Here is a 20671-nt window from a genome sequence, read left to right as displayed (position 1 = left end):
AGCTGCCCCAAAACATTACAAAAAGGCAGCTTAGATAAATACATTTTCTGCAGATGAAATCATATCTGCAGACACTTGTGCTTGAGAGTTCAATTTGAAGTTTGATACTGTGGATGCATAATCACTGCATGGCTTTTTCTTTCATTCAGTTCTGTGGATCTTTATAAGCTGTGCAGAATCTGTCTTTATTACCGGTATTAGAAAAAAGAAAGGTAATCGTGACTTGTTGTCTTTGACAAGTGTTTTATTTTCTTCCACTTCACTCAAAGTAACGTCGTCTACAGAGGTGGATGCTCAGCTCTGCGTCTTTCAAACTGAACCCTGGATTCTTGTTCCATTGTTTTCTCATAGACCATCTTGTGTTTTTTCTTTAGATCCCTCAGCAGACGTACAGCTTCTTGATAATCTGCTCTGTTAACTTCTTTGTTGTGAATAGCAGTGCCTGCACAGAAAGTACAGCGATAATTAATTGGCAGTGAATAGCTATACAGAATTTCTCTGTCATTATAATCCTAAAATTTATGATACCTATCTCAATAAGTCTTTATTGGCATTACATCAGTCATCCCCCATTATAAAATGCTGCCTTTTGCATATTTCCACTGATATATATCCACTGACATCTTTGGCGTTGAGCTCTGAGCACTTGAGCTCTAAAGCCCTCCCTGAATCGCCCTAAACTTTTGCTGCCTCCACAGTTTTTCTATCAGATTTAGGACTCATAAAAGCAAAGATCTGTCTCACTGTATGCTTCAACCATGCCAAGGTTTATAGAAAAAGAGCTGTTCTGTTGGTAAAAGGAGATTGTGCAAAGGATTAAAAGCAAAAGATGCCAAAATGTGTGGCGAGCACAGAAGACCTGCATACCTAAGGCTACAACTTTGACTGTTGTACTTTCTTTCATTTCCTTTATCAACTCCTCAACCCTTTGAGTCGGTGGTTTTATCGGTTTCAGAGGTGGCAGGTCCTTTATCTGCTCCCAGGAAAAGCAGAAGACAGCATAACAGCACATTTAGATTTATACGAATCTAGAAGCAGGGATTGTGGTAAAAAGAAACAACAAAAAAAAAACAAAAAACAGACCCTCTTTTTCATTTCTCTGTATGGTGTCTGGATGCTATCAAGTCTTGGTTTGGAGTCTCTGTAGATGTTCGGCTTCCTTAGTGTTCGCTCCAGCATCCAGACAGCTGTTTGAATTCCTGTTGTGAGAGAAGAGCAGAGAAGGGCATAATTTTCTCTGGGATTAACGTATAGTCAGAGTTTTGTCTTGGATATCAAACAGCTGCAGATATATCCCTCCAACCGATATAGGGAAGTGGTTTGGCATCCATTATCATGTCGTAGCATGTGGGTCGTTTCGGCATGATTCTATTTCCCTCTTTGTTTTGTGCAGCTTCCTTCTGATTAGAAGAAGAATCCAGCTGGAGCTCAGTTTTACCCTCTATCTGAGCATTAAACAGAAAAACATGTAAAACAGAAGGCATTTTAAATTTTTCCTGACATTTTTTTATCTTCTAAACCAGAGTAATCTCACAGTTTTAATATTCCAACCATAAAATACCTGAGTAATAAAGAATTGTTTTGCATTTTCCTGACATGTATTTTTATTCTTGTCCTCGGACCGTGTTGTTCCCCGATCTCTCCTACTACCTCTGATTCCCTGCCTGTGTCTCACATGCGCTGCATCCGGTATAAAAGCCCTGTGTGACAGCTTTGAGAGGCTTTCTTCAACCTGGAAAGGATCAAAATAAAAGTATAACCATGCATGCAAAGGTTCCAGCAGGCGGTCAGTTACATTCAAGCTGATTTTGCACAGTTTCCGCCTTATCCAGTTAAATAACATGCTGCTGTCATTTTGCACATGTCTGATGTTGCTGCTATTTTCAAATTACTGTAAAAATGTCCATACACTGAAAAAAAAATAATGCAACCACTTTTGGCATTTAAGTAGTCATATTAAGTTACTTTAAAACAATTGTTTTATGTCCTACTCTGCTAAAATGAAACAATTGTGTTAAAATAACTAAATATGATTGAGTAAATGCTTAAAAAGGTTGCATTATTTTTTTTTTAGTGCAGCTTTATACTGGTTATTTATTCTTCAGGTGCAGTTTTTTCATATTGTTAAAACATTTTACAGTACAGTATTTTATTGTTTATCTTCACTACTCTTCACTATTATATTATTCTTATACATGTTGCTAAGGTCCACATTTGTGTAACCATTTTTTTCTATAGTCTTTTTACTGCTGTAACACCAGAATTTCCTCATTGTGTGACAATGAAGGGATTTTCTATTCAGTTCTATTTGTATGTAGCCTCCTTTCTAATCTAAACCTTTATTTCAAGCAATGATCAGCTGAATGCATCTTAATCTTCTCTGGGTTCAATTGAAAGGCGGTTAGAGGACTGAAAGAAAGTCTATAGTTTCGTCATTATTTGTTCATGGAACAGAACAACCCGACCTCCCATCCTGGATAAGTAGACATCCTGTGGGGAAACTTCAGAACATCTTTAACCATCTTTTTCTTTATAGTTATTCCAAGTTTTTCTTGAAGGTAGTAGGTCAGTAAAGGTGTGTCTCCTGGGTTCAAACAAACAAACAAACAAACAAACAAAAAAGGACATTTAAACAATTCAGAAACCAACTTAGAGACAAATTAAAAACTTTAGAATATAGGGAAACCTCTTTTCTTTTTGATCAGAGGGTTAGAGTGAATATCTAACTCGCAAAGTTTGGGGAAAAGAGCCGCAGGAACCAGAGCTTCCTCTGATATGATCTGGTGATTAAAAGAAAACAAAACACAGATGAGATGTGACAGACGACCATAAATGGTTTAAAATGTCATCAAGCAGCCCACCTCGTTGTCAGCTAGACTGAGGCGTTGAAGTTCAGGCAGAAACGGACTGGAGCCTCTAAAGCCTCCCTCCCTCTCTGAGTGAAAGAAGTCTATAATCTGGAGACGGTGGTCGATTTTAGACTCTGTGTGGGCTGAAAGAGGAAAGAAAAGAATTATTAGGAAAGATTATAACTGTCGAAAATATCCATCTGTCCATCCGTCCGTCCATCCAGTTCCAGAAACTAATCTGAGATGCCCTAAAAATACATATAAATACTTAAATCTATATCTATTCATGAATATAAAATGAATTATATTAATTATTAGATAAATATAAACTTTATTTGACATGCAATTATTTAATTCATCATTTTATATGCATTTTAAATGATTTAATAAAGACATTTCAGTATTGAATGGTGCATTTTAGAAATTAAGGCTATATAGAATACCCGAAGCAGGGCAATGATCCGCATCTACTTATTTCATCAAATAAATAAAACTGGAACTCTGACAGACAACGTTGGGTGAGGAGCTGTGTTTATATTACTGCTCATAGAGAGAAGGATGGAAAGAAAAAAATCTCCTTCCTCTTTACCTTCATCTTCACTTTGCCTTCCCAGATTTGGACCCTCCTGCATCTCCAGATGAGGTATTTCAGAAATACGGTTTCCCTGTAGGTTTAGAAGCTTCAGCCTGTGCACGGTGCATAGAGAAATAAATAATAAGAGTTTTATTTAAAAAAAAGCAACAACATAAAAACAAACCCTGAACCTTACAAATACCTCTTAAGGTTCCTGAGGCTGTAGAAAACACTAGAAGTCAATCTGTTGTCATCAAGCATCAGGACTTCAAGAGCTTCAAACTGTTTGGCTCCCTGATCAAAACACCTACGAATACAGAAATATAGAGAGAAAAAGTTTGCAGTTCATTTCAACTCTGAGGTTTGTTCATACGTACAGATGAGCAGTGAATAATCTGAATAATGCAGGTAAATAGGTAGTGTCTAAAACTGGTGGTTTCAAAAAGGATTGGAAATTTGATGAACTTGTGCGCCACCCTTTGGTCAGATTTAACACAACTTCAAAGGTTTTTCCAATGCAATGTTAAAATAGGATTTATTTTCAGCATAAAAGGGTGTTAGTGATGAAAGAAAAGAAAAAAACTGTCATAAAAACCTCACATCTATCATACTTTAACCTATTTGGTCACAACCTAGTAGATTTGTTTTAAGTAGATTATAAAGAAAACCTTTAAATTCTATAAGTAGCCTCTTTAGTTCCTGATGAGCTTACATATCAGACTGATCCGCTTGAGTGGAACCAAAACCAGGAGGAAGACTATGGAGCCGATTTCCAGACAGATGAAGAGTTTTAAGACATGGGATCTGACCGAGAGGGAGTAAATCCTCAGGTGGTAATCTGTTGTAGGATAGATCTAAGACCTGTGAACGTTTAAACAAATTGAATTAGAAATAGTCAGAACGTTTTCAGTTTATCATATAAAAATAAAAACTATTTGTAATGTTTGTAGCATTTTTGGAGTATTTGCCAACCCTCTCTGTATGTGCAGAGGCTGATCTGTGTGCCAAAACATCCTGAATAACCTGAATGTAATCCTCAGTCACAGTCAGGTCTTTAGTTTGACTACAGTAGGCCACTCTCAGACTTGAATATAATTTGATTTAACGCAGCTGGAAGGTGAACTTCACACCCTGGTTAGTGCTGGTTCTTCCTCCTAGCAGAACTCTGAAACCATCACAGCTCCCAGAGAACTCAAAGCGTTCACACGTCTGCTATTAATTGCACAATTTTTATATTGTTGTACATAGAAAGTTGCTGGTTTTCTTTAGACAGAAAAAAAGCACAGTGTGTACATTTGTTTTATTTTACTCAGTTATAATAAAAATACTTACACAGTCTCTTATTTTGGTGATTTTTTTATGGAAATCTGCTTCCTCCAATTCACCTTCCATTTGCTGCAGATTCTTTATTTTATTTATTCCAATCTCCATCCAAGACCTAGATCTAAAGCCACTAACAGGTTTTCTTCCGCTGTTGGCTTATATTTAGAGTTTTGCACCATAAATACCCTCAAAAAATATTTAATCCAAATTGTAAAATGTATGTAATTTAATTACATAAATTTCCATTTAATTTTTTTAGACTATTTTAACACAAATCTATTAAATAAACCTTGAATGATGCATATGCATTGATTTAATATAGATTATTTATTTAAAACCCATAAATGTAATGTGAATTTAATTAAGTATACTTACTCAAATTAATACTAATTAGTGTATTTATTTCGAATACGTAAAGTTGATTTATTTGAATTGCATAATAATCAAGTTACCTTTATGTAATTTCAGCAGTAAACTTAATATCGTGGGCAGTCGTGGGTGAGCGGTTAGGGTGTCAGAATTGGATCCCAAAGGTTACCGGTTCGACTCCTGACCCGCCAGGTTGGTGGGGGGAGTAATTAACCAGCGCTCTCCCCCATCCTCCTCCATGACTGAGGTACCCTGAGCATGGTACCGTCCCGCCACACTGCTCCCTTGGGGCGCCATTGAGGGCTGCCCCCTTGCACGGGTGAGGCATAAATGCAATTTCATGGTGTGCAGTGTTCACTTGTGTGTGCTGTGTCACAATGACAATGGGAGTTGGAGGAGTTTCCCAAAGGGCTTTCACTAATATGGAATAAATACATTCATTACCATTCATTTTGACTAAGTATACTTTATTAAAACTGAAGGCATTAATCTGATGTTTATACATTTTAAATAAACCTGTTTTATCATTTTATCATGCAGGGTTAATTTAATAGGCTTGAGTTCAAAGGATACTTTTACAATTATAATTTTCTGCGTCTCCAGGTTGTTTTCAAGGTCATTGTCATGATATCAAGGTCTTACCTCCAAGTGAGGGAATGCAGCAGCATCAAAGACCATGTTGCTGATTCGATTTAAAGACAGATCAAGTTCTCTCAAAGACGGGAAACAGCTGAACAATCCTGCAGAGGATAACAGAATTTAACAGGGAAGCAAGAAAAAGAGGGAAATCAGGCTGACGAGGAATTAGCATCACCTAAAGAGAGGAAGTTATCGGACGCATTGATGTAGGCTACGTTTGTAAAGGCCTTAAGCTCCTCTGGCTCCACCTAAAAGGTCGGGAAAGTGTTTAGAGTCAGTTTCACCTTTAAAAAGCCAAACAACATGTGAAGCTTCTTACAGAATTCAGTTTCTGGTCACTGATGACGACAGAGCAGAGCTGAGATGGCTCGTCTATGTGGTGTAACCGGAGCTGCAGGGATAAACAGATCACTAACTGGGGTTCAGAAGCTGTTTTTAATGATGCAATATAAGGTACCGTTTCTCACCAAGAGGCATCCATCTAATGTGGTCTCAACTTTTCCCTCATTGTTTGCACCTTTCCTGTTCTCCCTGTGCTGCTTTCTCTGTGCCCTAAACAAGCGACCTGCATCTAGATTTGAGAGAAAATAACAAATTAGCTGATTTTTCCAATTTGAAGATAACAAGTGGTTACAAAATAAACTAAAATATAAACTCCAAGCCTTTAAATCCCAGATTTACCACCTTTGAAATCTAATGATTTTAAGTTTACTGTTTTACAGAATTTAAAATTGCTATCATTACATAAAAAAAAAAGAAGTAATTTATACATTCATTGCCCTACATCTTTTATTCGAATAACTTTAGGAGTTGAATAGGGCTACAGCTAATGAATCGATTAATCTTTCAATTATTTTTTCAATAAATCAGTTAATAAGGGGATAGCAAAAGCTTCCTTAAGTAAGATTTTTTATTTAATAGAATCAAACCAGATGAAAGTAAAAATTTTCCACTTGAGGAGTTCTGCATTGATGGACTAAAAGGATTTTTTTTATCTTAAATGCAAAATGTGTATCTATCTATCTATCTATCTATCTATCTATCTATCTATCTATCTATCTATCTATCTATCTATCTATCTATCTATCTATCTATCTATCTATCTATCTATCTATCTATATATATATATATATATATATATAGATATAGATATAGATATAGATATATATAATGATTAATCTATGACTAAAATAGTTGACGATTTTTTCAATAACCGATAAATAATTATTGATCTGAATAAATGTTTTAGCACCAGACTTGAAGCCATTTCAAGGTTTGGGTAATTACCATTTATTTAACACTTCACCTTTACTCATTATAAATCTGCATACACATTGTGGTTACCACCTTTTAACAACAAGATCCGCTTTCTTCCACAAGAACTTTCAAAATACAAGCCTCCTCTCCCATGCTGATGGATCTATTGCCATAAAAACCAAAGCTAAGAAATATTTAAAAAATCTTTTATTTAGTTATTTTAGTCATTTTTGGTTTGCATGTTTTCCCTGTTCATGGGTGGGTCCTCTCCGGGTACTCCGGCTTCCTCCCACAACTTCTCCAAATTCTCCTTAGGTGTGACTATGTGCGTGAATGCTCGTTACCCTGCGATGGACTGGCGACCTGTCCAGGGTGTACGCCGCCTCTCGCCCGTAGACAGCTGGTGATAGGCACCAGCACCCCTCGCGACCCCAGCAGTAATAAGCATGACAGAAATAGGATGCATGGATGGATTTTTTGGTCACCCTTGAATGTTTGAGGTTATATCTCTGACAAAAAAAAAAACCTGAGCAAGTACACATTAAAGCAGATTCAAATTGTAAATCTAAATTGGATAAAATATCCAAAACAACTTTTGATTGTGGAAAATAATATTTGCCTCTTGAATCTACCAAATGGTCAATGTCATTCCTGGAGGAAACATTTACCAGCAGGTTACTGTGAGAACGGACAGTTTATGTTTTACATCCCTGTTAAGTATTCTTGGTTCTCTACTTTGCAGATGGTTTAAATAAAATTTTAAGCCTGACCGGCATGATTATAGTCATCCCACAGCATCTCATTCAAATTTAAGTCTGAACTTTCACTAATCGGAGCTATTATTTTAATTTGTCTTTATTTTTAGCCATGAATGAGTGAATATGCTATTCTAACACGGATCAGTGCCATGCTGCTTAAATCCCTTTTATCAAATAAGTGTATTTATCCTTAAAGGTACAGTGGATGATTTTTGTGAATTTTTGAAAAGATCCCCCGCTCCACTTAAAAAAAAGATGCACATGCACAACCCTGTACCCGCTCCTGAGAGGGAACACCTATTAAACGTGTGCGTGAGCATGCCCATTTCTCCATGTGCACGCATGTTTAAAAGTTGCTGTTTGCATATCTCATACAAGCTTACTTTCCAAAAGAAGATTTGCCATTTTTCCACTATGTCCAGGCGCGGATTCAGGCGGGGGCGCGGGGGGCGCGCGCACCCCCCTTTGGGATATGGCAAGCCAATTGGGCCAATAATCTTCCGTACAATAACGCGAGGTTCCAACCCGTATTTTACGCGAGCGCGCGTTTTTTACGTCACCGCGCCTTCTGGCTGGAAACGTGCGGTGACGTAAAAAACGCGCGCTCGCGTAAAATATCGGTTGGAACTGCGCGTTATTGTACGGACGATTATTGGCCCAATCGGCTTGCCATACCACAATGGCGTCTTTGCGAGAACGAGGAGACCTGGAAGATTTAAGGCCAAACAAGAAAACCAGACAACCATCTCTTTTAAGATTCTGGTCCAATCCAACAGAAGGGTAAGTAGAAACCAACTTTATCACTTTATTTCCTATAGGCTTACATCTATAATCTAAATAACACAGATTGAAATGTTTATATCTTGTTTTCTATTCTTCAGTGGACCTGGCACAAAATGACCACAGCGTTGACCTGTATGAACGTTCAGATATTGGAGACACACAGATAAAAGGTATGATGATTGCTAGAAAATGTTGATAATGAGAAAACATTATCAACATTGTTGATTGTTGATAAACAAGTTGTCTAAAGTTGCAAAGTAATGCAATGGTAGGAATACTTTAACCAGTAACGGGAAAGTTAAATTGCAGTGTTTGATAAGTAATAAAAAGAGTGTACAATTAACAAAAATAAGCAACATTAGTTGCCATTGACATGCATACAATAGTTATTTTGTAGTATGTATTTTTGGGTCTAAACCTGTACCACATGTGTTGTACTGTTAAAATAAGAATGGTATCCTTTATGAAAACATTACTAACTTTTATCAATTGGTAAGGATCCAAATCAATGAATGCTCTAAGCACATGCTTGGAGTCTAAGGGAGTCTTGTTAACATTGTGATATGATAACTACAAATCTGGTGTTATTTGTTTTCAGTGCATTTAATATTTTACAATAAAAATACAATTTACTTTTAAGTATATTCAGTTTTGTGCACCTGGTGATATGTGTTCGGTGAATTTAATAATTTACTATAAAAACACAACATTAAATTGTTTTGTGGCTCCTCCTGAGATTACAAGGTTCCCCTGATCACAAAAATTATTTTATTTTCCAGATGAACAACAAGGACCGTGTTTCGTGTAAAGACAACTGAAGAGCCGGCGCTCAACCAAGCGGATTTGCCCCAAACAACTTACGAAATATAGTAGTATTTATAGTAGTAGTAATAGTTGTATTTTTTTCAATGTCAAAACAACTAATTTTGTTTTTGTTTTACACGATTGACTTTTTTGCTTAATCTTGAAATCTTACATTTCATAATAATTATTTCATAATAAAGCAAGACTATACAAAAGCTTCATGTAGGCAAATTTACAACTCCAGCAGCATCCATACAAAATTGACAATGTAAATATCAATCTTATTACAGATATATCAAAGGCCAAGGACCGGATTAGTGAAATGGATGACTCTGGAAAATTCCAGCTTCTTCAGACCAGAAAACCACCCAAATCTTTCAGTTTCCCTGCCAGAGAATTTAAAGACAACCGGAGAGCCAGTGGGGTGACCAAAAGAACATGCCAGAGGGACTGGCTGGAAAAGTATGACTTTTTATCATTTTTACATCATATAAAGATGATCTACCGTCAGGATCAACATTCAGGCAGGAAGTGAAGTTGTGGCACACAAAGTGGTCATCATCAGTGGAAAAACCCAGCTCTCTCCCTGAAATTCTAAAGATAACAAATATGAAGTGCTACCCAAACATTTATATGATTCTTCACCTTCTGTCAGTCATACCTGTTACCAGTGCTTCTGTGGAAAGTGCTAACTCGGGTCTTAAAGCAGTGAAAACTTTGCTGAGTTCAACAACGGGACAGGAAAGGTTTGTGGCTTTGCTTTTTTTGTATGTGCACAAGGACATTCAGTTAGACATCAACAAAATCATAGACATATTTGCCCAGAAGCATCCCAGAAGGCTGACATTTGTAAACCAATTATCGTCATCATAAAGTTTGTAGTAGAGAACAATATTCTTTGTGCGGTTTAACTTTGTTTTTTTTTTTGTTTTTCAACAGTTTATCTTGTTAAAATATACTAAAAAACTCCTTTGTCTTACTTGAACTATACTTGAACCCAAGTCCTTGGGTTTTTTTTATTTCATGTTCTGTGTAAATATCATTTCTGGAAATAAAGAATCTCCTTGTTTGATTAATTGTTGATGATCATTTTTTTCTTCAAACTACCTTTTAACCTTGTGCATGCTTTAAAAACCGAGAGATCCTTTTTTAATTACAATAATGTAATCATGCTAATTCTACTTATGTTCATCCATTAAAATTATCAATTAAAAACCCTTGGATGAATAATTAGGGTAGTGTGAAAGAGTGAAGATGGTATTCTTTGGTCTTTTAGCCTCACATTGTCTTGACCTGTGACCCCGTGACCCTTGACCCCGTGACCCCATGACCCTTAGGTGCGCACCCCCCTTTGAAAAATCCTGGATCCGCCCCTGATGTCAGACTCACCACAAGTAAGTGAAAATGGGGACAAGCACGTAAACATATCACCAGAATGATTGAAAATTAGGAGAACCACCTATTTTGATGATCCACCCAGAAAAAGAACATCCTCCACTATACCTTTAAGGTTGGTTCCATCATTAAGGCATTAAGGCTTTATTGTTAATGTTACTCAGGAGGAATTTCTGTCTTTATCTGTCCCATCGATGCAAAGTTTTCCCATTCCAGTTTCTCCTTGCTGAATCCTCAACTTACATGTTGTTTAGGGTTCTCCATTGAGAACATCCTCCTGGATGATCTGTTGTTATGCTCTTGAAATATTTTTGATTCTAAATCGCTTTGTAATACATATTTCTAGCTTTCTTGATGATAAGTTGAGAAGAAACGAAAAAGCAAACACTTTACCGACTGAAGGTCAATTAAAAACACATCAGATGTAAACCAAAATCTCCAGAAGATTTTTTTTTCGGATGACTCCAAACTGACATGTTTGCCGGTAAAATTGACTCAAAGAAATATCTTCTCTGTAGTATTTCCAAATATCACAGTGTTGCAATAAACCAATTTTTTATATGAATGTTGGACAGCAACTGTTCTGGTTTGGGGTACGGTAAGGTAAACAGCCGCTCATTTTGCTTATGCAAAAACAATATAAATAAATTTTGCTTTGATATTTTTGCAAACTGCAGCGATGTGTAAAAAACAAACTCAAACATGTTGAAAACTGCTGTTGAATATGCCTTAATTTAACTCACCCTCTTCCCTTCCTTTCTGTGATCTCCTGGCTTGAAATAACCTTTTAGTCAACCTCTGCCGGTCATTTAACACAGCAGGCTCTAAAGTCATCCCGTTTTCTCGACGCCAAACAACTTTTCATGCCTGTTCTTACATTCTTGAAGCCTCTGTCTGCCTGTATACCTGATCCTGAACAACAAAGTGGCGCTCTGTATCCTAGCAACTGGATGAAAGGAGAGAACAGGTCCTCTCCTCCAGCAGGGGGCGGTAGCGAAATAGGTTTATAGGAGAAAAACAAAAATGAACTGATCAAAGAGTAGCTGCATTGGTCAAAATAGTACCCTGCCAAGTCATACAGGGATTTTTCTTAATAAAATTGATAATAAAAGACTTTAAATACTTAATTTGTGTTTTTTTATACTTGGTAACCTAAGTGGCTTCAAATAGTAACAAACGTAATAACCCGTCCCGTATTCTTAAAAAGAAAATATGAAACATCTATTTAAACTCGACGTCACTTTTTGTGGAGAGAGGGCGGTCGATTCCGGAAATGAACGTCAGATGACTTCTTGTTTCATCGGCGTCTTCGTTCCTGCATGAACCTCCAGCCTCGGTGTCGTGAACATCACAGGTTCCTGGTTTTGCACCTAAATGGACTCACCGACGCCGAGCCGAGGGTAGAGGCAGGTCACGCGTGACAGGTGAAGGTAAGCTCCGTGTTTTATGCTTCATGCAGACGGCCTGTTGGTCTCTGTGTGAGGAGGCACCGGAGTGTGAACTCCTTCTGTCAAAGGTTATTATTGCTAGATTATAAAAGCAACCGAGGCTAGTGTGCGTGTGTTTGATGTGTGTGTTGCAGGAGCTCTCATCCACCATGGGGAACAGATCATCAAAGGGTGTGAGCGTGGAGGAGCCTCCTAAAACTACTTTGTTTGAGAGAGAATCCGATGGGATCACATACAGGATCCCAGCTCTCCTCTACCTGAGGCACTGCCACACATTCCTCGCCTTTGCAGAGAAAAGGACCTCCTTTCAAGATCACAACGCTAAACTTTTGGTTATGAGAAGAGGATTGCTCCAGGAGGATGGATCTGTTCAGGTTAATGCACATTTGTTAATATAGAGCAGTGCCTAACAGGTAAACGTTACAAAAACAAACTAAAGCCTTTGAAATCCAAACAGCCCCTTTTCTCCCAAATAATACTGGCCACAAATTGTACATAATTTTACATTGATTTGTCTTTTTTTAGGTTTTGAAATGAGGAAAAACAAAACAAAAAAACATAGGTTCCAATGTGATAACAAAAAGAAAACTGATGTATAAACATTTTTTTGTTCTGTTATTCTCATTCTGTTCCAGAAAAAACAACACAGAGATAGTATGAAAAACCCACTAAAGCTTCCAAATTGGGCATTTTTAGCCTCTATAGCCAATATAGAGGGTCCAAAGGGCCAATTCTGGCTCCTAAGCTGCAGGTTGCAGAGTCCTGGGATAGACCAGCACAATTCAGTAAGGTAGACTGGGACCAGTTGCAACATGTGACAGCTGCAACATTAATTTAACCAAGACTCATTTAGCCATTCTGATGGTGGTACATCCCATATTTCCTCCAGAGAGAACTGACAATATAGGTAAACAATTCCTATATTTAATTATTATTTTTTTTTTTTTTTTTTTTTTTTTTTTGCGATTGCAAAGTTATATAGAATCATTAGTGTCTTGGCTTCTAACAGGTATAGACACCATGGGGCAAAACTGAAGTTTTAAACAAGCACAGCTAGTTCAAAGATGGTAGATGGGGTGGCAGCTTCTTCCTCATGAGCACAATAGTGAAGATCTGATGTGTCTTGACTGATACATGAAAGCCAAATTATTGAATGCAGTAGAGAATAATGTTTCATATGTCAGGGGTCATCAAATTGATCTCTAAAGGTTTAGGATGCAGCATAGCCTCCAACTTATTTTCTTCCAAATATGCTATGTGACAGGAAAATGACAAATAATCAGCTAAAATAGTTGAATAATGCAATAAAAACTACACATTGTTAGCCTAATGTCAGGCTTCTAACTGATGCTCCTCTGTGGTTGTGAAGCAGATAGATGTGAGGTTACTATGTTTAAATCTTGTCATTCAAATACAACTAGCCTGCATGAATTTGAGAGTAAAGCAAAAAGACGTTGCAACCGTCTCCACGCTCCCCTCTTTAGTCTCTTAAGTCAAAGAAAAATGATTAGTGGCTTTCAATATAATCTAGAAATTGGAATGACTCGAAGTCAGTCAGGTTGTATAGAGAACAACAATCCATAATCCTTGGATTGATTATCTGGACTCTTAATATGCATCTGCTGGTTAAAGTTCTGTTTTTCATAAAAAGGTTTTGCTAATAGAAAGGAACTTTTCACATATTTCTCTTGACAGACCCTTATCCATCATGTCAAATCATTTTGAAATTCATCCTAATTTGGGATTATAATTTGCAAAATTTAGAATAAATGTAATTTTACATGTCAGTGGATAACAACTTCATAATGTTAAATTTTTTGTCCTTCAGTGGTCCTCCAGTCAGGAGCTTTCTACGGCGAGCCTGCCGAACCACCGCACCATGAATCCCTGCCCAGTGTATGAGAAAAACAGCAAGACGCTCTTCCTGTTTTTCGTCTGCATCTGGGGAAACACTACAGAGATGAAGCAGATTGTGACAGGTAAGAATAAAGCCCGCCTTTGCTGTGTGAGCAGCAGCGATGACGGGCAAACCTGGAGCCAAGCCAGGGACCTGACGGAGAGCGTGATCGGGGAAACCATACACAAATGGGCCACCTTCGCCGTGGGGCCGGGCCACGGCGTTCAGATGGAGAACGGCAGGTTGATCATTCCTGCCTATGCCTACTACGTCCCCTACCGATGCTGCTCCTACCCCATTCCTTTTACTGTGTACCCCCGCGCGCTGTCCATATACAGCGAGGACTTTGGACAGACATGGCGTATCGGCAAAATGCTGCAGAAGAAGTCGTGTGAGTGTGAAATGGCAGAGATTATCGACCACGAGGGGAGGAGCCACCTTTACTGCAACGCCCGGCACACTGGAGGCCACAGATGCGAAGCCCTGAGTGAAAACAGCGGCGTCTACTTCGATAAGCCCCACATGGCCAGGGAGCTGGTCGAGCAGCCCTCGGGGTGTCAAGGCAGCGTCATCGGCTTCCCGGCGCCCGAGTTTGTCCCCAACGACGACACAGAGAGCAAAGCCTGCGGCACCTCCCTCCTTTCACCAGACACTCAAACGTGGCTCCTGTTCATGCACCCCACCAACAAGTCCGACCGGCGGGACATGGGCGTATACTTGAACCGATCCCCCCTGCACTCGTCGGGCTGGGACCGACCCAGGATCATCCACAGGGGGCCGAGCGGTTACTCGGACCTGGCCTACAACGTGGACAAGGATCAGTTCTCCTGCCTGATGGAGTGCGGGAAGGAAAGCGAACTAGAGCAAATCGCATTCCTCACCTTTTCTCTCAATGATGTCATGCAGACGGGCGATAAGAAAGATAAAAAGAGTGTCTGAATTCTGATAAATCTCTCCTTATGTTATCTCAAAACCAGAGAAAAAAAATATCCAAGCAAAACACTTTCAATGTGCTGTGTGGTTACATTCATCTGTGTTTACTACTTGTTTTACATTCTGGAGATAGTGATGCATGCACCAGTCATGAGTTTTCTCGTCTCCTTCAGTAAAGTAAGTCTTATCCTAATTATGCAAAAGCATATATTAGAAAGAGTTTATTTTAATAGGTAATGTGGTTGATTTGAAGCATGCAGTGTAAAAGTGTTCTATATTTTTATTTAAGCAAATATTGTGTGGCATGTTTGAGCGCTTCAAAGCCATTTCAGCATCTTACTGAAGTGTCACTTCTCACCAGAGTTAGCCTACCTCTTTATTTTCTTATGATCATAGGGGGCCTTGCAGACTAGTCTGCAGATTTCTCTCCATGCAGTCCTCTCCTTTACATTTAGTATACTCTAATTCACATATGCCTTCTACCGTGTCGTTTTTCTACGGAAGCTTTGCAGCAGCGTTGTCGGCTGTGAAGGTCACAGTGAATGCCATAAAGCTGTCAATAAAGCAGGGGTGGGGAGGTAAGCATGCAGCTCATTATTGAAGAGACCAGATACACTGATCCGCATCTGCAATTTTTTTTATTTATTATTATTTCTTGTTATGCTAACTCATGCAAATGAAATGAAGTAGTCTGTACATGGAAAGATGTATGCGTGCTGCTGTAAGTTTGCCTGTAAGTACAAAGGAGCTATGAGATTTTTAAAGGCATATGTATATATTTTTTTCCTTCTTTTTAAAGAAGGTTTTCATTTTAAATGTTTTCAGGCTTCTTGCTCACAATAGTTTTTGTATTTACCTGATTAGATTATACTCCTTTAAGATCCAACTAAATTTTCCTTGGGTATAAGTATAGGTTACCCTTAAAAGTCACGTAACATTCATACTTACATCCACAAAGATGATCCAAATTCTAAGATCAATTAAATAATAATAAATGCTATAAAAACATTAAAATAAAGTTAAAATGTTATAGATCGTAAACTTTCCCCCTTCAATCACAGTTTTTATTTGGCGGTTTAGAGCTTTGATGGAGAGCAGAAAAAATACATTTCGATTTAATCTACATGCAGGAGCTCACAGGAATCTGCTGGAAGCAAATGACAAAAATCTTAAAAAAATCAACAAAACAAACAACAACAAAAATATAAAGGAAGAGAGACAGTGGCAGCTTAAATTCCCTGAAGAGTCACGACTTTATGTTTGGATCGCTTTAAAACACAATGTCTACCAACTTCAGTTTGATTTCATAAAAGGAAGAAATAGATGCCAATTAGCCCAAAGTGCGATATGTTGTTGTTTGAGGGCGGTAGCTTGGAGACATGTAGTAAAGGATCACTGCTGTCAGCAGTTGGTTTCCATACAACCATCTTCTGTCCCTAAAGAAATCTCTTCATGTCCGTGTTACACACGGGAAATTAGAATAGTGATGAATGTTGATTTGGCTAGGACATTGAAAAAAAATGCAGCTAAAGCCAATGACTGTGGATAAAAATGCAGGAGGTTTGGTTTTTGATTTATTGTGATCTGTAGACGTTTGCACTGACAGAGGACGTGTGAAAAATTAGAATTACTTTGGAAGAAATCACTTTTTTTACATGAGAAACTTCTCTTAAAGGACAGCTGCAGTCTAATGTTTCTATATATATCTTTGATCCATGGTATTTCTGGTTTGCCAATAAGTGATCACACATCCAACATGAACGGCTTAAATGTTTTGTGTTCTTAAGAGAACATTCCTATGCAGAACATCAGACACTGTGGATGCGGATGGAACGCCTTCATCCATACATGGCTTTACTTCCTGTTGTTCTGAGAGTGACATGGCAACTCAGGATTTGTAGATTTCATAATGATCTTTTAAATGTACTTCTCTGCTTGGAGAGATAGTTGCAAAAGCCAATCATGACTTATTTATACAGTATCTGACACTTCCAGGGTTGTAGGCGGTATGGCTTTTAGAAAATGATGATATTTTGCCCTTTAAGCTTTTGAAACTCCTGAATTTTACAGGGAGGCAGCGAAGAAGAGATGAAACACGGAGAAACAGTTTAATTTCGTTTTGCTGATTTTTGCATTAAGATAAAAAAAAAAATCTAGTAATTAATCCTTAAATAAAGAAACAATGAATAATATTTTTTAATAATATCAAAATAATGTTTTCTTAGGTGTATTTTTTTTTTCTTAAATTTTACACTAAAAAATAAGTTAGCTAAAGTTGTATATAGAAAAAGGCTTAGTTTCACTAAAGGTGGATTAGTAGTAGAATTATGCAAAGTGTGAAATATCTAATGGCTTCCTTGTTCTATCTGCGGTTCACTTTAGGTCATTCATAGAGCGCCACTTTTATCTCAGATATTATCTCAAGGCACTTTAAAAAACAAAAAAAGTCAAATAAAAATCTAAGAATATATGTGTAATCTGATCAAGGCAATATAATCCAATTTTATACACAGATTGTTATTTTCAGTTGTCTGGGTTCCCTGTTAGAGAATCCCTTAAAGTCAGAATTCTGATGTGGAAGGTGGAGATTTAATCATCTAATATTGCAGTTTTGTTTGTAATGAGTAGGTTCTATGCACAATATCTATGTTGGCATAGAAGTTTAGACTCTGGATGCACATAATGTGGAGAAATAAGGCCTTGCTGTCTTGTTTTAAATGCGATCCCCAGAAGACAAATCTTGCTGGTTTCACCTCCAATGTCTGACTTCCAAAGGCCTGAAAAAAAATACAATAAAATATTTCTAAATTGGAAACCCTAAACCTTTATTTTTAGAAAATAAAACTTTTTTTCCCCTACAAAATCAAAGTTATTTGAAACAAAAAACCCTTTATATAAATGTAACTTTAGTATTTTTCTTCTATTTGAACTTTACCTATTTAAGTTTGATCAAAGACGGAGCAATAAGTAAAACGTGTAAAATAACAGCAGCTGTGACAAACACGGCTGAACAAGGACCCATTTATCTTGTGCAATGAGGAGAGGTAAAGAAAAAGGAATAAAGTCATTCTCTTTAATCCCCATTTAATTTAAGCCTTATAACACATCTATAAAGCGAGAACTAAGTGTGCAAAGGCTGATCTGTCATAGGGTTCGAGCGTCGGCCTCCTTACATTACAGCCTCTCCCAGGTCATCACCTGTTACTAGAACATTTCTCTAGGAATGTTTTTATATATGTTGGTTTTATTAGCTTATCTTGACAATCTGGCAGTTGTTAGTAAAATAATTTCAATAAAGATCTAAGGCTCTGAGGCTTATGATGAGCAGTTAAAGTTGCATTTCTAAAAAAAAAAAAAAAGGAATACCGGTACTGTAAAATCTGGAGTTTTTATCCGAAATGTACAAAAATAACGATGAACCTTCCAGCTAAAGTCTGGGTGGAATTTTGAAAAACACGAAGCCATCCATGTGCTTTAATTATCATAAGCTTTTTATTGTTCAACTGAATGACAATAAACTGTTTAATTTGCCAGGTTTTTGTCTATAAAACCCTTTATGATAAAAACGATAATGGATCTGATCTGTCGATGACTCAAATTTGGTGGTGTGGTTTATGTTTTTTTACAACATGCTAATATATCAGCTGATTATGCCAACATTATGTTCACTGAGTTTTATTTATTTGTAAAGCAATACTTTTTTTGTTTTTTTTTTCCCCCAGATGGATTTTGTAAAAAGGTTGAGGACTGTGAACCAGATTGAATAAGCTTGATAGTCTGGGATGTAAGCTTGTGACAGCAGATGGAGACTCACTGTTTGTAGAATTTGCACAAAACAAAATGCTGTTCCTACTTTAACATCTCATTTGCCTATATTGTCGTGAGGCAAAATGCTTCCAGGACGTTTCATTGTGTTTCTAGTGGCTGTTGTGGAAAGTGAAAACACCTGCATGGAACATGTATTTTAGTAGAAAATAAAAGTAACTTGTGACAACCTGATTTGTATTTTGTCAATTTTGATTTTTCTTTATTACTTACAATATTTGGTTATAAAACAATAAAACTTTGCAAACTGCTGATGGTGAAGCACCAGCCAGTGATTCAAACAGTCCATGTTTTTATGCATTTTGTTTTTAGTAATAAATACAATTAACCTATTTATTTTCTTCTTTCATTTTGGTAAAGTGGTTAAATCTACTCAAAACTACTACCTAAGTACACAAAAAAGTTAAAATGTCTTAAAAGGTAAAGCAGCAGGTAAGACGGAATCCGCCAAGCCTTACTTGATATGATGTTGCAGAGTTTCTACTCTGCAAAAATGATCTAGAAATGAGTCAAATTTCTTAAATTACGTGTATTTAACCCTTAATTTGAGTAGGTAAATAAGATGATTTGCCAATGGAGATTGAGAGAATTAGATTTTTTATTCTTTAAATAAGATAACTGGATAATATGCACTTCAAATAGCACTATGCAATTGTTTTTTTCTTATTTTAAATAAAAATTGTATTTATTTTAAGGAAAAATAACTTATTTACGGTAGGTTAAATTTTTTTGCAGTGTACTCTGTCTGGAACAAAGGTATTTTTAATGTTTAAATAAGTATTTTTTTATTTTTTGCTCTTTAAAAATTAACATAAATCCTCTGTACAAACACACAGTGGTCTGTAAAGGTAGACCTGGATTTAATAAGCAGGTGCTGTTTTTTTTGTTTTGTTTTTTTTGTTCCCCCAGCTGTGAGCAGAAGCTGATGACTGCTGAGATGATGGCAGAGTCTTGTGTTCTAAAGGTGTCTGGGGAGTTGAATGGGATTTAGCAGATGTGCAGGCTTTGGGGACGAATTAAGGACAAGCACAAGCATATTGGAAAACAGACTGAATGTGGAGCTTCCTTTTCCATGATAAATTACCTCCAAGCCGTCTGTACATATATGGAACCAGTATTTTACCTAAGATAAAATCATAATGGATCCTTTCTGTTCGCATTTTGATGGTACTGTACTTGCATGAAGTAAGACTATTATTGTGATGAATCCTCTATGATGCAAACATAATATTGAGGCTCCTTTTAACAGTTTCCAAATGATTGTAGATAAAAAGTGAGACCGTCTCTTTTCCTATTGCTGAGTTTATTTGTAGGAAACGAGGGAATATTAGGAAGAGCATCATCATCATTTGTAGATTTTAACAAAGAAGCAGGAAAGTGGTCTGTGATTTATTTTTCTACATTTCTAACTTCTCTATAATATACAGTTCTAAGGAATTTAAAGAAAACATTTTCTATAATCTTTTTGCTGCTGCAAATAACAAAATTACCACATTGTGGGACAATAAAGGGATTTTCTATTCTAATATTTAATTATATTATTTTCTTAACTCTTTCTTTTGGCAGTTCATCTTATTAACTTTCTCAAATTAAGTGAAATTGTATTTTAAGATCTTGGTTCCTATTTCTAAATTCTTTTTTGCAGTGCAGCAGAGAAAATCTGTTTCGGATTTCAGTACAAAATGTAATTCCTTATCTGACACAAAAACAACACCTAAATAAAGTCAGAAAGATGGTTTATTAGATGCGGGAGCTTGTAGGTCTCCTATGTGTTTATCACTTTGTCCAACCTTATTCCTCATGCAAGGATGAATCAT

At 37.0% G+C, this 20671-nt stretch overlaps 2 protein-coding genes across 2 annotated transcripts; one reads left to right on the top strand and one right to left on the bottom strand.

Moving 5' to 3' along the window:
* Positions 1–226: 226 nt before the first annotated feature.
* On the bottom strand, positions 227–7787 carry xrra1 (X-ray radiation resistance associated 1). The gene is made up of 15 exons (XM_038289079.1): positions 7782–7787; positions 6074–6169; positions 5930–6002; positions 5758–5855; positions 4136–4284; positions 3626–3730; positions 3439–3536; positions 2862–2992; positions 2687–2780; positions 2466–2584; positions 1562–1732; positions 1304–1445; positions 1084–1199; positions 868–973; positions 227–442 (listed from the first exon to the last, which is right to left on the bottom strand). The coding sequence occupies exons 1-15, from the start codon at positions 7785–7787 to the stop codon at positions 279–281; spliced, it is 1668 nt and encodes a 555-aa protein (XP_038145007.1). The 3' UTR covers positions 227–278.
* Positions 7788–12051: 4264 nt separating this feature from the next.
* LOC119786050 (sialidase-3-like) lies at positions 12052–15083 on the top strand. The gene is made up of 3 exons (XM_038289122.1): positions 12052–12181; positions 12334–12573; positions 14028–15083. Exons 2-3 carry the CDS (start codon positions 12349–12351, stop codon positions 15033–15035), a joined length of 1233 nt encoding a protein of 410 aa, XP_038145050.1. The 5' UTR covers positions 12052–12181; positions 12334–12348; the 3' UTR covers positions 15036–15083.
* The last annotated feature ends 5588 nt before the right edge of the window (positions 15084–20671 follow it).

This window comes from Cyprinodon tularosa, unplaced genomic scaffold (assembly GCF_016077235.1).
Source record: "Cyprinodon tularosa strain WSP-4 unplaced genomic scaffold, ASM1607723v1 ctg263, whole genome shotgun sequence".
NCBI classification, from domain to species: Eukaryota; Metazoa; Chordata; class Actinopteri; order Cyprinodontiformes; family Cyprinodontidae; genus Cyprinodon; species Cyprinodon tularosa.
This window is presented reverse-complemented; position numbering and strand designations above follow the sequence as displayed.

Coding starts and splice junctions, on each gene's coding strand:
- xrra1 (XM_038289079.1), bottom strand. Junction 2,585..2,686: donor TCTGATCAAAAAGAAAAGAG/GTTTCCCTATAT, acceptor GTTTGAACCCAG/GAGACACACCTTTACTGACC. Junction 1,446..1,561: donor AACAATTCTTTATTACTCAG/GTATTTTATGGT, acceptor TTTAATGCTCAG/ATAGAGGGTAAAACTGAGCT.
- LOC119786050 (XM_038289122.1), top strand. CDS start 12,349: ATGGGGAACAGATCATCAAAGGGTGTGAGCGTGGAGGAGCCTCCTAAA. Junction 12,574..14,027: donor AGGAGGATGGATCTGTTCAG/GTTAATGCACAT, acceptor TTTGTCCTTCAG/TGGTCCTCCAGTCAGGAGCT.